At 50.5% G+C, this 17,349-nt stretch overlaps 1 protein-coding gene across 1 annotated transcript in view; it reads right to left on the bottom strand.

Moving 5' to 3' along the window:
• The window catches only part of DSCAML1 (DS cell adhesion molecule like 1), a 329,691-nt gene that overhangs the window by 33,222 nt on the left and 279,120 nt on the right, over window positions 1–17,349 (bottom strand). Inside the window, exons 10-15 of the mRNA XM_057749582.1 lie at window positions 16,148–16,347; window positions 15,366–15,462; window positions 14,653–14,781; window positions 7,774–7,941; window positions 6,526–6,596; window positions 1,212–1,452 (exon numbers count right to left, since the gene is read on the bottom strand). Of these exons, the coding sequence (XP_057605565.1) occupies window positions 1,212–1,452; window positions 6,526–6,596; window positions 7,774–7,941; window positions 14,653–14,781; window positions 15,366–15,462; window positions 16,148–16,347 (906 nt within the window). The remainder of the gene's footprint in view (window positions 1–1,211; window positions 1,453–6,525; window positions 6,597–7,773; window positions 7,942–14,652; window positions 14,782–15,365; window positions 15,463–16,147; window positions 16,348–17,349) is intronic.

Genomic DNA, 17,349 nt, shown 5'->3' with positions numbered 1-17,349 from the left:
TGCTCCCTCTCAAAGCCTAGCTTGTGCCCCAGAGCAATTCAATGGAAATCTCTGGGAGGAAGCCAGGCATCAGGATTTTTCAAGCTCCCTAGATAATTCCAATTTGTAGCCAAAGTTAAGAACCACTGGTATGAGCAAATCTACTCTCAGGTGTTTCTGACCGGATGTGTCCTCCCTCCCAAGGGTGTCTGCATTTTCAGAGAGAGTGAGGTAGGGAGAGGGCATTGCTTAGCAAAAGGAATGACTCTCTAATGATGGAATGCTGGGTATCCTGATGGCCATGGGGTGGTGGTATTATGTTACTGGGGCTATCATTTCCCTCCCTCTGCTGGGGGCAGGCTCAAACTCAGTGACAAGTTTTAATCTCACATTCTGGTTTTAGGCTGGGGCATCAAGAAGGAAGCACTGTTTATTCTGCTCTTTGGGGGGCTATGACCAGCCCGGCTCCGTCTCTGGGGGGCATCAAGGGTCATGTCTCCCCTCCCTTCCTGGCGCAGGCTCAGGTACCAGCTGGCTCTTCTCTGTGCTGGGAGAGCAGTCCTGCTCCTACTGCCTTCTAACCCTCTTCCCCTGAGAAACTGGGCCATTTAATCTACTCATCAGAGTTGGAGTCCTCTCCAGTCCTCAAAGAATTCAGTTCAAAAAACTGGGCTCTAAATCCTCTGTCCATGGACCTTGGGATTTTGTAACTCCACAGTCTCATCCTAAGTCCCTAAAACAGATGGTGGATAGGTTCCAGCCCAGAAGTTCAAAGGTAATGTGGCTTCTGCCCTTTTTCCAACCTGGAGAATGAAAGGGAGGATAAACAGGACCCAGAGTGTAGAGGAAAGACTAAGGGAGAGAGACGGGTGAGGGGCCAGAATGAGGAAGGAGGAACAGGCAGAGGGAGAAGCACGGATGGAGAGTCAGAAGGGGCACAGAAAGGCGCTCAGACAGGCCAACAGGTCAACAGAGAGACTGACGGGCAGAGCGTCAGCAAGTGATGGACAGAGATCCAGCCATGGATGGAGAGGCCCAGAGTGTTAAATGGCCCAAGCGTCCCTCAAGGAGCCAATGGGTGAGAGGAGAAGGAGGGATCCAGGGAGCCTGTGTATACCACAGGACCACGATGGGGCCCAGGAGCAGGGAAGGGCCCCAAGCCCTCCCTGGCAGCCCTGTGGCTCTGCCCGCAGCTAAGATCTGTACCCACTACCCTCTACTGGTGCCCTCACCATCCTCCAGGGTGGTGGCATTGATCTCGCTGGATGAGGGCCCTGTGCCAGCCCGGTTGAAGGCCTGGACCACCACCCCATACTGGGCGAACTTCTTGAGGTTGTCCAGGGTGTAGACCTCACTGTCCCCGGTGGCCTTCATCTCCACGATGCTGTACTGCCCATTGCTGCCCGGGCTGTTCTCTCTGTAGCCGATCTGGTAGCCCCGGATGACGCCGTTCTGCAGCTCCTTCTTGGGGGCCTGTGAGGATGGGGTGGGGTGGGGAGGAGACAAAGACACAGTGACATTCTGAGAGGATGCTCTTAAAACCAAGTCAGATCATGTCACTCCTTTGCTCCCAAGCCTTCAAAGTCTCCCATCTCACTCAGAGTCAAGGCCAAAGTCCTTACAATGGCTACAAAACCCTGCGTGGTCTGACCCTACCCCCAGGCTTCCTGTGCTCCTGCACATACACTTTTGCTGTTCACACCAGGCACATTTCCACCCAGGGGAACCCTCTTTCCTTGGATATCCACGCAGCCCGCCTCCTCACCACTGTGGTGTTCTTGCTGGAATGCCGCCTTCTTAACGAGGCCTTCATTAAGTCCTTCGTGTAAGATTGCTCCCTGTCTTCTGTCTAGTACTCCTGACACGTCTTCCTGGCTTTATTTTCCTCCATGGCAGTAGTGTCATCCGACATTCTCTATGGTTTACTTATGTCTTTGACTATCTGTCCCCATTGGGATGTAAGTGCCATGGGGATAAGGAGTGTTGTCTCTTTTGTTTTTAGTGTCTAGAATGGTGCCTGGTATGTAGTAGGCCTTCAATACATATTTACTGAATAAATGAATGAGTGAATGAATGAATGAATAGGGATATCATTTGGCGTGGGTTCAGGGGCCTGGGAGAAATGCAATAGCAGACAAAGCGTAATCACATGGAGGGACTTCCCTGGTGGCGCAGTGGTTAAGAATCCGCCTGCCAATGCAGGGGACACGGGTTCCAGCCCTGGTCCAGGAAGATCCCACATGCCACAGAGCAACTACGCCGTGCACCACAACTACTGAGCCAGCCCTCTAGAGCCTGCGAGCCACAACTATTGAGCCCACATGCCACAACTACTGAAGTCCGTGTGCCTAGAGCCTGTGCTTCGCAACAAGAGAAGCCACCACAATGAGAAGCCTGTGCAGCCAATAAATATATATAAAAACAAAACAAAACAAAAAGCGTAATCAGAGGGAGAGGGAGGTAGGTAATTTGTTTGAATAAAAAGAGAGTCCCAAGATACCACTTCATACCCACTAGGACGGCTATTAACAAAAAATGAAAAATAACAAGTGTTGGCGAGGATGTGCATTGCTGGTGGGAATGTAAAATGGTGCAGCCACTGTGGAAAGCAGTTTGGCAGTTCCTCAAAAGGTTAAACATAGAATTACCCTACGATCCAGCAATTCCACTTCTCAGTACATACACAGAAGAATCGAAAGTAGGGAACTGAAGAGGTATTTCTACACCCATAGGCATAGCTGCATCCTTCACAACAGCCAAAAGGTGGAAGCAACCCAAGTATGCACAGACAGATGAATGGATAAACAGAACATGGTCTATGCAAGCAGTGGAAAGTTATTCAGCCTTAAAAAGGAAAGACATTCTGATATACGCTACAACACGGGTGAACCCTGAAAACATTACACTAAGTGGAAGAAGCCAGACACAAAAGGACAAATTTTGTATGATGTTTCGCTGAGGTACCTAGAATATGTGAATTTAGAAAGACAGAAAGTAGAGCAGAGGCTACTGGGGGCTGAGGATGGCAGGGTGGGAGTTAGTGTTTAATGGGCTCAGAGTTTCTGTTTGGGATCACGAAAAAGTTCTGGAGGTGGTCCGTGGTGACGGGTGCTCAACACTGTAAATGTACGTAATGCCATTGACCTCTACACACGAACATGATTAAAATGATCTGTTTTATGTAAATAAAATGGTATGTATATTTCATCAAAAGTTAAAAAAAAGAAAAAAGAGTCCTTGACTCTGATGTGATCTCAGCCCCTCTTGGTGCTGGACTGCTCTCGACATCCTGGCCGATGGCTGCAGTGTATTGGGAGCTGATGCCTGAAGCCAGCTCCTGGATGGTGGGACAGAGGTGGGCGAGGACATGCAGGTGACAAGGGGGCACCTCGGAGCTCTGCCTGGGCTGGCCTGCATGATGGGCTGATCCCAGCCAGCCAGGTGGAGGGAGAAAACTCCACTGGCATTAGTCTAGGGGGGCTGAACACATGCTCTTATCCCCAGCTTGAACTCTGATACACAACCGGCCACACACATAGGTGTTCTGAGAAAGAAAACATCAACAGGTAAATAGTCACAGACACAGACATTCTCATACATGATCTCGCATATACACACACACGTGTGATCTCTATATGTCCCCTCACATCCAAACCACGAACATACACATCCAGACCCATCAAAACAAACGTCCCAGTCCACACCTCCCCATGACCAGAAACACTCAGACCCACAAATAGAAACTGGCTCCTTTAATGAGGGGGCCTGCCCATCTATATATGGAGAGAGAGCACACCCCCAAGTGTATATAAAAACAGCTTGAATCACGGTTTTAAAGACAATGCAGTTAATTTAAAAGCCCACCTTTTATTGTACTAAAAAATAGTCCAATCAAAAACAATTAAGTTAGTAAAACAGCCTGTTTTTTTTTTAATTCAATGACTGTTTTAAATGAACTGCATTTTTAAGCTCACTGTTAACTCAATAAAATGAAGTTTTTAATTTAACATAATTGTTTTGAACTCACTAACTAGGTGTGCATGCATATTTAATTGATGACTTTTTGTTAACGCCTAAATAATGTTTCTTTCTGCACACGGGCAGTCCTGTTTGCTAGTCTGTAAAGGGGGTGAATTTCTGAATTTGGGTCTTGTATCTACACACTCACACATTGAGGCAGACATCTATTACAGACACAAACATATCTTCAAGATGCCCTTGTCTTCATACCAACATATATTCTTGTATTACATATCCATGTCCGTATTGAAACACACTGATACATACATTGGTGCACAATGACACACACGCCTACATACCCAGAGCCGCCTACACCATGATATACACCTGTATATGTGTGATACACACCACCTTCACTCACATCAACATATACCGGCAGAGGCCTTGGATAGGCATTCAGGCATTCCCTGCTACATACATATAGATATTCACATATTTTTACAAATCTTGACAGACCTTCCTTCCTTCCTGCCCTCCTTCCCTCCTTCTCTCTCCCCTCTCCCCATATTGCCCTACCCCCCCCAAACAGGCACACTCAGGATTTAAATCAATCTTAACAATATTCCTCTGAAGCATTAAGAAATCAATAGGACTGATTGCAAATTTATGTCATAAAGCAGTGGTGATCTATCTTGTGGAAAGAGTCTTAAAATGAAGTGACTTATCTTTCAAGTGAATCTTTATTTTTCATTAATCTGTTTCTTAGTGTTAAAAAAAAAATCCCCTGAGAAGTCAGCCCCAAATTTATTGACGGGCTGGTTCATTCTGAAGTTCTAACTTTCTAATCAATTTTATTTTTCATTATGAGACTTTGGAGAAATAAATCTGATTCTAAATTTTTATCGACCTCCAGGTCAGAGCTTTGTAGCCAAATGTCTCAGTGTTTTACATACTTATTCATCCCCGCCCCTACCCTGGAGGTTTCCTTGGAGTATTCTTAGGAAATGGGTCCAGAGCCAGGATGCAGACAAGATTCGGGGACTGGACTCCAGGCTTCACCTCCAGTTTCTGAGGAAAGCCCTGGGGCTCAGATTTGAACTTGGAGGGAACCATGGCTCCAGGTATCTACTAGGAGGGCTGGTACCCAGGGAGGACCAACTGCCCAGTCTCTGTCCCACTTCTGTCTTGGTCATTTTTTTAGGGAGGAAGGAATCAGGCTCTGCTGCCTTGTGTGTGTGTGTGTGTGTGTGTGTGTATGTGTGTGTGTGTCTGCGTCTGTGTGTCTGTGTATGTGCCCAGGCATGCAGTCTTCTTAGGGAAAATATTACTAGGCCCTTCTGAATCTCTCCTATTGCCGAGTCTACCTTTCTGAAGGGCCCAGAAGGAAGACTAAAGCACCTGGACTTTTCCCACCAGGAGTTAGATTCAGAAAATGACCTTGGACTTTGATCCCAGACGTAGATGAGGCAGCCCCCCAAGCCCCACTGTTGAGATGGGAGAGATCCAAGAAGAAGAACATGGGTGGGCCTTAGAAAGCACTCTGTTCCTGACCTCCATGCAGTGGGCTCTGGTGGGGAGACTGCGCAGGGGCTCCAGACCATGTGCACTGAAGTCCTGTACCTATCATAACTTGAATGACCATGGAAGTCACCTTGATCTCTACACCGTGGCCTCCTCTGATGGATGGGGATAAAAATACCTCTTTTTTCCACTCCACAGGAACAGAGGGTCAGATAAGTTAGTGCAAGAAAATACTTGAACACTGCAGTGCAACAGGAAGCCAACAGGATGGGCAGCCCTCTGTGCCCACGGCAGGGATGTGGCCACGAGGCCAGAGTTACCCAGGAAAGTGTTCGTGCTCCTGCTCAAGCTCATTCTGATCTGTGTCTCTGCCCAGCTATGGAATTGGCTCGAAGATTTCCCGTCAGTGACAGAGTCTTCTGATACCCTCTAGATTTGTAAGTTTCTTCCCCTTAGAAGTGGCTGCAGCACATACTGGTTTGCTTTCTCTACAGCTTCCCTCCCCCAGAGCTGGGAAGGGCAGTTATTTTTTCATCCTGATTTTATAGAGGAGGAAACCAAGACCTGAAAAGGCCAAGCTCCCGGTTCAAGGCTTTACTGTGAGAATATAGGGGATGGTTTCACTCTACCTCCCAGCTCTAGTCTCAGGGCCAAGAAGAGGGTGAGACCCCATCGTTTCATCTCCCATCATCTACAGGGTCCCTTTGAAATTTGCACAAAATCAATTGGAACTCCAGACCTATTACAACATGTGGGGGTTGTAGGACAGACCCACATGGTGGAGGAACCATCTTCCCTTCTTGGCACTGACAAATTCTTCATCTCACCCCAGGTGCAGACCTCCATCAGAGAGCCAGGGTGGAGAAGGGAGTGGGGATTTGTGGGAGGACCAGCCCCTTTATCCTCCTCTCTTTCCATCCCTCCAACCTCATGGATTTAGCAATAAACAGGCTTGGGCACTGTAAGAGACCAGAGACTAGCTAGCCTGTTGGGGCTTCATTTGTAAACTGAGGAGAAGGGAAGAAAGGAAGTGTTTTAGAGAATATTGCCTTTGACTTTGCTTACCTTCCAGGTCACTTGGATGCTCTGTGAGGTCACTGGCTGCAAGGTTACATCCATAGGGGGTCCATCAGGAGCTGGGGTGGGTTGGGGAGAAAAAACATATGAGTCAAGACTTGGAAGAAAAGAGTAGTATGTTCTCACTCCCATCCTTGAGCCGGAGGACTTCTGGAGAGAAAGGAAAAGCTCGTCTACAGAAGCAGAGAATCTTTGTTTGAGTCCCCCTGAAACGATGACAGAGTTTAAATTTTCTCTTCATTCTCCATAATTTGCTGAAAACATAGCAAACAGTGACTATGAAATACTACTCCACATTCAGCAGGTGGGCAAATAGTTTTAAAAAGTCTCATAGTACAAAGTGCAGACAGAGATAGAAAGTGGCAGGAACTCTTATACGCTGATCATGGGAGAGCAGGTTGGCACAACACTTTGGAAAACATTTTGGCATCTTTTGGGTTAAAGGTAGAAGTTTGTCCACCGGATGACTGTAACTCTACAACTGCTTAATTCCCTTGGGGGAGAACGAAGAATGATACAGCCATACCGATGACATGAAGCTCACAAAAAGAATATCGATCAAAACAAGGAAGACACAAGAGAATATATGAAGTATGATCCGCATACATTCTACTAGAAAATAGGCAAAATTAACCATTTGGTTTAGGTGTATGTACATTGTGGTGACAGTATAAAAAAGGATAGCAAGGAAGTTGGGATACTGATTACTTCGGAGGGAGAAATGGGGTTATGATTGAGAAAGGGCATATGGAGGACCTCTGGCAAGTGATAACGAGTGCTGGTTATACTAGTCTTTGCTTTATTATTATCTGTAAAACTGCACGTGTATATGTACTTTTTGGTATTAATTTATATTTCGCAATGACAGGTAGGAGAAAATACAGCAAGGGAAATCTTGCTTAAACTTTCAGGAAAACTTCATGACAAAAGTCACAGCAGATAATCCAGGGCACTAGGACCCCCATCCTTTGCAGATCTAGCATGTCTGTCCTTTCCAGACAGGTTGGGGCCCTGGGAGTGGGGACAGCACCATGGACAGCTCCTGAAAGCATTGCCTCTAGAACCCCATCTGGAAAAGGTCAGACAGAAGCGTCTCCAATGACCCAGAGGCAGACACAAACACCTTGGAATCTCCCCCCCCGCCTTCTAATTGCAAACCCACTGCCAGTGGACAGGGTGGGTGTGGGCCCCAGATATCGCGAGCCCATGGGCAGGGGTGGCTGGGCAAGTGCTCACCGGCTTCCTCAGTGCTGATGGTGAGCTCCTTGCTCGGCTCGCTGCGGCCAATCTTGTTGAAGGAATACATGCGGATGCTGTACACGGATGCTGGGTGTAAGTCCACGATGTTGGCCTGGTTGATGGTCGGGGAGATGTTGCGTGTGGACTGCTTGAAGTCCCAGGAATCTGGAGAGAGGGATACCCATTTCTAACCACAGTCAGGCAGACTCCAGGACCCCTCTCCAGTCTCAAGCAGCAGCACATCCCAATCTCAGCTTTGATGCCCAGAAGAGGTCCAGTTCACAGAGACTGCAGCAAAAGAGCCTTCATGACTTCACAGAGAACCAAAGGGTTCTGTTCCATTAAGCTCAAGAGACCAAGGGATGCCTGAGGATGGGAGCAGCAAAGGCACTGCCTGGAGAGTTAGGAAGCTTAACCCTTCTCTGTCCCTGGCTGCCTGGTGAACTCAAACCTTGGATGGGGCTCGGATGGGATGTTTGCTATGGTCCCTTCCAAGATCACCATTTGCTTGCTATCCCTGAGGGTCTAATTGGCCAATGTCCTTGTTCCTGGTCTCTCACACCGCACCAGTGACCTGTTATAACTGTAAGACACCTCCGCCACCCATGATCCCAGTGCAAAGGGGGAAGCCAAGTTTTATTCCCCTTTCTCCTCCCCTCTGTGTATGCTTCTGTATTTCCTTTCCCTGTGCGTTTGCGTTGGGGGGACAAACCAAGTGCCATAGTCTCTAGGCAAACCATACCTTCTCTCTCAACAGCAAGAGAATGGTCTCTGAGTCTTTAGAGTCAGAAGCCAACAAAGTGATAAGCATGTCCCCGATTTATCCAGGGGGACTGGCAGCCCATTCCAGGGCTAATGTTTAGCACAACTGTAGAATGTGAAAAATGCCAGATAAATACCACCCAGGGATACTGTGACAGTAAACACTCTGCATCTCTAGAGGAATCCAGTCATTCATTCAATATATTTTTGCTGTGCACCTACCAGGGGATTCCAGGGAGAAATGCAAGGGGTTTCAGTTCCAGCAATGCCTCAGCTAGGACCTTCCAAACCCAGAATTCATAACCAGGTTATGTTATTGGCACTTTGCTTTGAGAAGAAAAAAAAAGGCAAAGCACAAGGAAACTAGCTGATAGTGGGGCTTAAAAATCTTCTCAGGGCACATCCTGATGTGACTATTCAGTCTAATTTTCCATGTCTTTTAAATCCACAGTAGAGGATCCTGAAAATTCTCAGTAGAAAAGATTAAATTGTATTCACTACAGTTTAATCCCTAAATCAGGGAGGGAGGCTAGCACATTCTAGAAAGACTTTTAGGAAGACTCTTTTTTTTTTTTTTTTTAAAGCTAATGCCTGGTAAATCAGGAGAACTGGTTCACTCGAAGAAACTACCCCATCCCCGTCCCCCCCACCCCCGCCAAGTTCTGGTTAATTGAGGTCTTGACGTTTTTCAAAACACCACTTTCAGCCACACGGGCTTGGCATCTGTGAAGGGCACTGGCCCAGCTCCCCATCTGCAGTTTTGCATTTAATTCTTTCGTTTCATGAGCCAAAGTCACAAATGGCAGACCGGATGCTCAGAAAAACATTATTTTCTCCTTGTCTTTTAAAACACCCAACTGCCCAAGAGTCACTATGGCTGGCAGGTTAAGCCAGAATTGCAAATATGCAGGCTCCTACCTGCTGTGGGTACCACTTTGGTTTGGGAGGAAATGGGCTAGTGATGTGGAGGCAGGTGTTCACTTCTCTCTGTGGCATCCTGGGAGCTGGTGCCAGCTCACACATCATATTTGATTTGCTCGTGTTTATAGGAGAGGGACAGGGATCATGAGTCAGTGCATTCATTTTTGATGAGTGCAGACAGAGGAAGGAGACCCACATGATAAGTCTGAAAACAGAGGGGCTAAAGAAAAGAGGTGCTAATATTTACCAAGCACCTGTGATGTGCCAGGTGCAGTGATAGACATGATTTACTCCTCACACCTTCCTATGACATCAGCACTGTACCTCTACCATCTAGGTGATGCTCATGTCATCAAGCCCGATTTCTCACTTGGCCTTTTCCTTAGACCTCTCCCTTCCCAAAACACTCTTCTCTTGGGTTTCCTATTTAAAAACTCTCTAGCTATTCCTATTCTCTTGGGTCATCTCTTCACTTTGCAGGTACACCTTTCTTACTTTACCATTAATGGTTTGAATTCTTCAAGGCTCCATCCTAGGCTCTCTTGTCATTCCATACGCTTCTCTCACCTGTGGCTGCTCTATTTCCATCTACACACAGGTACGCTCTCGGCAGGCAGGAACCATGTCTAAAACTTTGCCCATCTTGCCCACTTGTCAGGTGCTGGGCACTTACAACCCACTGTTGGTTTTAGATCAGAGCCACTTTGTTGCCCTGGACTTTGGACTTGGGGTTCCCCTGCATTTTGTAATCACAATAAATACTCTTTGCCTTTCCCTCTCTTGCCTCCTTCAGCTGCCAATCACAGGAAGGTTGTGGGAGATGTCCCCGAGAGTGGTCCCCCTTTTTTCTGCTTTTGCCAGTCATTTGCAGGTGGATTTGCCCTTGTGTTCCCAAATCATCTTTGATGTTGGCACAAAACGACTCTCTCCCCACAGCCCTTCCAGGCTAACGCATCAGAGTCAAATCTGGAGGTCCCTAGCTGATTTTCCAAACTTGATCACTGCCATCTCTCTGACCTGAATAGCTGAAATCAAGGGCCCTATTTTCTTCCCTTTCCTTTTCAGCTCTCAGAGTACTGAGCTGGCTTTGGTGAATATTGTCTCTTTTAATATTCCCTTTCATATGAGCCTGGCTTACCCAGATTAACATATTTCATTAAGGGCTCTCCCTCCCTTTCTTCATCAAAGGGTTTGTGATGCAAAATATTCTTCTTAAAAAATAAGGAAGTGGCTGGGGAGATATCAGTGCCTTCCACTCTGTGGGCTGCTTGCTGGGAGGGGACCTGGGGCCTCTGGCGTTTCAGGAGACACATTCACTGTAGAAGGGGGAGCAGTTTAGACAAAAGCCACATCTGGAGTATTTAGCTGCCTGTGCTTGGGAAACAAATTCATTCTGCATCTCTGACTTTCTCCTTGCATCACAGCTCTGAGCCCACCATGGCAATCTCTGCGGCACTGAGAAGAGGTTCCCTGGGTCACCATGACCGCTCACGACATCCCAACACCAGACACTCTCGCAGCCCCACTCCAGCAGACAAAGAACGCCAAGCCACACCGAGCTGGCTCACCCCCACGGTGGCAGATAGCTTGCACCATGGAGCTGCCTTCTGGGCTTGAAGAGCCATCCTCAAAGAACCCAGCCCTGCTCCTTGCTTGGAAAACAGGGGTGAAATGTGGTGTCTGCATTTTTAAATCTGCACAGCACCATCTGATAGATTTGTGGGGCTGGTGCTATTTATCATTCAGCATTCATGTATTATTACTCTGCTGCCTGGGGCCAGGAGAAGTCAGCGTGCGCGGGATGGCTTAGAAAGGGCAGACTTGGTAATTTCCCTTGGAAAATTAGCATGATGAGCAACATGGCAGAAAACCTGGCAAAGGCACAGTTGTAACACAGAAGGGGGTCAGCAGCAGATGGTCCAGACCCAGGATGGGTGTGGTCTGGGGCAAGAGGAAGAGGGGAAGGGAGAGTAGGGCACAGGATGAGGACCCAAGGAGGGTCGTTCTGTGCCAGGCTCTGTGCTAGGCACGTGCACGTAAGTCATCTCATTCGCATAATCCCTGCAACCACCTTGTCTCCATTGATTGATAGGTAGAGATGCCAAAGACCTTAAGTAGCTGGCTAAAGATCACACAGCCCTGACACTTGGCCAACCCAAGTCTTCTGCCTTGAGAATTGTTCTTGTTCTACGAGTCCACCTGCAGGCAGATCTACTTAGACACACACATACATACACATGCGTGCACACACATGCCCCTCCTTCCTTTGAGCCATCCATCCGTTCCCTGGGATACCTTTTAAGTTCTCATATAATTCAGTTTGTGGTGTATTACATGTGATTCGATAGCTCTTTGTAATGGTCCTGAAAGTGCCTTTGTGTGTGTGTGTGTGTGTGTGTGTGTGTGTGTTTGCATGAGCGCATGTGTGTACACAGTGTATATTCTCACTCCAACTGTATTGTAAGCTCCAAGGGCAACACTGTCTCCTTGTCCTTTCTCTTTCCCTACCACATGACTGGTGCATGATTCTGCAAAAAAATTATTGGCACTCATACATGGTGCTGACTGACAGACACAAATTTCAGCCTGCAAGTCCCACAGGACTGTCAGTTGCCACATGAAGTATTTGAGTTAGAAGGAGGAGAGGAACTTACATTTATTAAAGGTTTGCCATAGCCCTGTGCTAGATGCTTTCTCTTTATTCCTTAAAGCAATCCCACAAGGTAGGCATCACTGTTCCCACCTCATAGATGAGGAAGCTGTGCTCTGCTCAGCCTCTGCCTGACTCCCATGGCAACTCACTGCAGTTCCCACAGGACTCCTTCTCCCAAATGCTGGGATAGATGCCTGTCTGAGTGGGGTGGCCTGGAGTAGTCCCACCCAAAGACAGGAGGAAGGACCAGCCAACTTCTCTGTGCTCTTGACCTGGTGATTTATTTTATTTTTTCCAGGTGCAGAGTCCTTGTGGCTGGGAGAGTCTGAGGTTGAGTTTTCATTACCCTTCTTTTCACCTTGCCATCCATCCTGGCACTCTGGCTCTGGGGTGGGGTATGGCTGTTCCTCAGCTTTCAGGAGAGCCAGAGGGGGTTGGGGGAAGATGTGGATGAGCTCTGAAAATAGCATCTTCCCTGCCCACCTCTTCTGCTCCACTGCTCTCCAGATGTGTGATGTTCTCAGCTTCGCCCTGCTGAGCAGTGCCCCGGGAAAGGTTTCCACACATTAGAGGGTGGTCAGTGGAGGAGGGTGTGCGGGCAATGGGGTAGCATGGGGGAGGAGGGCAGGGATGAAGTCACAAGGAGCAGTAGGGGAGGGGACCGAGTGACAGCCGAGGCATCCACTCTCTGCCCCCAACAAGGGCAGAGCCCTGCCAGCCACATCAGCCAGGCCGGGAGATGCCGGCCCATGTGTAGGCCCCTCCCTTCCTGTCTAGCTCCTGGGAAGCTCATGCCCAGGCTCAGGAAGCCCCGAGGTGTGAGATGAACACAGCGGGCTTCCTCTCCTCTCTGAGCCCTCTGCCTCCCCTGAGGCCTGGCCACTGCTCATCAGCTGTCTCCGATGCGGGGCTGCGGCAGCCTGCTCGCTCAGCTTCTGGATCCCCCGCCTTCCTGTTGATGCCTGATGACCCTTTCCAAGGTGCCATGATGCCTAAGTGTCTCCCTGGGACCTCAGACATTGTTAGTGGCTCTCCATGATCTTCCCCAAGGACACAAAATTCAGCCCAGAGGCCCCCTCCCAACCTGGAGCCCAGAGCACTTTTTAGTCTTGTTGCCCAGGAACTGGGTCTGTGAACCCTCTGCTGCTCCCTGGAGTGCCCTGCATCTTGCTGGGGCTCGGCTCTTCCCCTCTCCCTGAATCTAGGCTTGTCACCTTTCCATCTTCTCCCAGCTCAGTGCTGCATCTATAGCGACCAGAGAGATGCTTCCCTGATGACCCCTGTGGGTGCAGCCCCTCCTTCTCTCTGCAGCCTGCCTCCCGCGCTGAGGGTGACCTCCCGGGGCACTGGCTGCGAGCTAACTTTTCTCCCCAACTAGACTGTAAGCTTCTGAGGGCAGGGGTCCTCCCTGTAGAAACCTGTATCCGGGATGATGAACCCAGTGCCCCGGACAGAGCGGCTTCTAGAGAGGTGAATGCAGCTGTGGATGCTGTGGCGGGTGCTGTCACTCTAGGGGAGCGGACAGCCAGCTGGCCGATGATCACGCGCTGTGTTAGAGAAGACAGGAAGGCTCTGGTAGGCTTCTGAGGAACACAAAACCTTGGATCCATGCTAAGACCTGGAAGATGGGTTGGAGTTGGTGGGAGAAGAGGGGCTGGGGAAGGTTGAGTTTTCCAGGCTCTTTTACTGTGTTTTATTTTAAAATTATTTCGAAAAGCTTATATGGGCTTATGGTCTTGAATTCCAAAGGTATGAAAGGAGAAGTATGTTTCTCGTTCTCTCACTCCCATGTTGGGGCCACCCAGGTGCCCTCTCAGGGGCAGCCCCTGTCACCTGTACCTTCTAGAGATGGTCACGCAGATACAAACATGACTGCCTGTGGCTCTTTCTTGGCTTGGCCTCTGTCCAGGCTTCTTGTCCCCTCCTTGCCATTCCTGCCATCTGACTGTGGATCCCTTGTTCCCTCAGAGACCTGGGGGTCCCCTGTTCACTTTGTTTTACATGGCTTCATGGTGGTGGGCAGCCTCTCAGGAGCTAGTCAGGGTCCCAAGGGAGAGATCTGGGAGGGCTTCTAGGAGGAGGAAACTTAGCTCTAAACCTTTCCAGGGATTCCCATCTCCCAGTGACTCATCCTTGGCAAGGACTCCCTCTCTGACTCCCAAGCATCCCCCTCATCCCAAACCAGGAATGCCTAGATGACCCAGTGAAACCCGCAATGTCTGACCCCAAGGGCACAGCCCACAGCCCCCTGGCTCAGGGCCTTTCAGCTGCTTTAAATCAGACCAACCTGTGGACCTGCCCAAGGACAGTGCTGGGAAGAAGGGGCTGACACCCCTTCACCATCGAATGGGGGTCCCTCCGTCTGCCCCGCGGGTTCCTAACCTGACCAATGCCCCTCTCTTTGGAAGACGCAGGGGCTTGCGTGTCCAAGGCTCGTTCTGCCTTAGCTGGGCAGCCCTGACACCCAGGGGCTGTCCCACAGAGGTGCGCCGTCCGGGCGCATGGCGCAAGGCGCCGCGGCAGGCCCAGCCGCCACCCACCTGACTTGTTCTTGTACTCGATGTCAAAGCCGGTGATGATGCTGTTCCCGTCGAATCGCTGGGTCCAGCGCAGGTTCATACTCCGGGCCTTCACCTCCCGGATCTCCAGCTCTGGAGGGTCAGGGGGCTCTGGGGTGGCAGGGGGAGGGGGCAGCCGTGAGGATGGCAGCCGAGAGCCTGGCCTCCTGAGGACCCCTGCAGCGGACCAGGGATCTGCCCTGGGGGTGCTGGCCTCACCTGTAGTCTAAAACCCAAAGGCCCTGCGCCCTGGAGTTTGGGCAAGGCAGGATGGGCTCAGAGGCAGAGGGGGTGCCTGGTCCCTGCTCTGCTCCCCTCTCTTCCCCAGTCCCTTTCAAAGGGACTCCTCAGAGCTGATGGCTTGCTTTTCCCCACGCAGAGCTCCCAACTTTTCCCAGCTTCCCTTTCCCTTCCCACACCTCCTCCAGGGTCTGGGCCCACACATCCAGGCCCCCCAACTTCTGGGGGCAGCAGTGTGCTTCACAGGGGCTGCAGCCACTGCAAACCTCGCTGTCTGCCGTGTGCCTGGAAGGACGCTATTGCTCCACCCTGGGTAGGAGGGAGGGTGGAAGGCTTTTCTCTAGAGCCTGTCAGCCTCCACCGGGTGTGGGCTGTGTCCCTGCTCTTGAGGGGAGCTGGCAGTGAGCACCGGGGTCCCAGGGGAAGGGGCCGGGGATGTGGGTTAGGTGAGGTACCTTGCACGGTGAGTTGGATCAAGCCCCGGTCCTCCCCGTACGAGTTGATGGCGTGGCAGCTGAAGAACACAGAGTCCCCACGGTCAGCAGGCTTGAGCTGGGAGGTGGCCAGCAGGGGCAGAGGGCAGGGAGAGAGGGAGGAATGGGAAGAGTCTTTTAGAACCGGGCTGCTGAAGGGGGCCCATCTAGCGGGGGATCAGCAAGGCCACTTTCTTCTGGGAGGGGATCCTCCAGGGGTTTGTCAAGGGCCCCTCTTCCCAGAACGTTCAAAGGATGGAAGTGTGGAAGAGTCCATGCAGGGAGGCTGCTGAGGGGGTCCAGGAGGAGGGAGGGCCTGAGGGGTCCCAGGAAGGAGAGGCTGAGAGGGGTCCTGGGATAGAGGGGGTGCTGAGGGGGGGGGTCCTAGGATAGAGGGAGGGGTTGAGGGGGTCCAGAAGAGAGGGAGGGGCCAAGGGGGTCCAGGAGGGAAGGAGGCACTGAGGATTCCACACATTTAAAGGTGTGGAAAACACTGGCACAACAGTGTAAAGCAATTACATCCCAACAAAGGGCTTAAAAAAAAAATAAAGGTGTGACGTTGTCCGAAAGGAGACAGAGTAAGGTTCTAAAGCAGAGGCTGGTGGATGAGGAGGGAAATAGGCGGGAAAAGGGAAGTACTTTTGGGGGCGGGGGAGGGGCTCTCAGACTCCCCATTTACCTCCTTTGGATACAGAGGCAATAGCTGTGGGCTGCCCACTGTCTGAGAGCCAGCGCCCCCCTGAGACCCGGGCGCGGGTGCTCACCTTCAGCGTGGAGACCACCTCGTCGCCGCTGTCCTTGGTGGCGATGGCATACCGCGTGACGCGGTCGGGATCGATCACCGTGTCCCCCTTCTCCCAGCGGATGATGATGGGCCGCTCGCCCCGGGCCGTGCAGTTGAGCTCCTTGGCGTGGCCCTTGATGGCGATGGTGGTGTTGGGGTGGGAAGTGATCATGGCCGGGACTGCGGAGGGGAGGAGATGCAGGAGGGTCCAGTGGGGGGGGGGGGGGGCAGCCACGGGAGGGCGCATGCCCGGCGCAGAGGCCCCGCCCGCTGTCGCCCCGCCCGTAGAGCAGGTCAGCCCCAAAGCGAGGGTCTAATAGCAGCTGGGGGGAGTTACGGAAAACCCCACTGCCTGTCCCTTTCTCCACCACCCAATCATGACGGGGCAGCCTCTCTCTTCACCAGGGGTTTCTGATATTCCGTGGACCCTTTTCAGAATCTTTTAACGTGCATAATATACATAAAATAACAAAGAAAACCAGATATACTGAAACATGGTTACACAGATATTAACATTCAAAAGCAAACTTTTGATATAGCGTATCATGTAATATATGTTCATTATTCCTTTTTATGAAATCAGGTCTAGTGCTGGGATGTATCAGACCAATTTTGTAACAGCGATGAGCATTAAGTGGTATTTTGAGATACCTGCCCTGGCTGTGATAAGAAAATACCTGCTGGTCACAGTCACAGGTGCTGCTACTGCTGTGGTGTGTTGCTTACGTTCAAAATGGAAGAAGTACAAAATTTCAGTTAGAAGTTAGTGAAAAAAAGATGCCATTTTACTCCAGCCCAAATTCATGGACCTCTTGAATTGGATCCATGCCCCTTTGGCCGGGAGGTCCGTGGACCCTGGGTTACATGCCTGGGGCCTCTGCTTTGTGTCCACGGCTCACGCGCTCTCCACAGCCGTCAGCTGGTTTACCCCCTGCTTCTAGGCAGCAGGGCCCTCCCAGAGAGCTGTGAACCTCCTGTTCTTCCAAGCAAAATGCAACAGAGAACCCTGGCTAGCAGCACCGTAATTAAGATACTTCAAGTGCACTAATAGGTTCCCCCCCCCGTCCCCTGCGCTCAACCACTGACCTGAGAAAATCATCATGAAACAACCAAGGCCCTGGCTGGCCATCGGGAGAGCCCTCCCACTGCCCTGGCAAGAGGCATCTCAATCCTGACCCTCCT

Source organism: Hippopotamus amphibius, chromosome 9, assembly GCF_030028045.1.
Source record: "Hippopotamus amphibius kiboko isolate mHipAmp2 chromosome 9, mHipAmp2.hap2, whole genome shotgun sequence".
Lineage (NCBI taxonomy): Eukaryota > Metazoa > Chordata > Mammalia > Artiodactyla > Hippopotamidae > Hippopotamus > Hippopotamus amphibius.
This window is presented reverse-complemented; position numbering and strand designations above follow the sequence as displayed.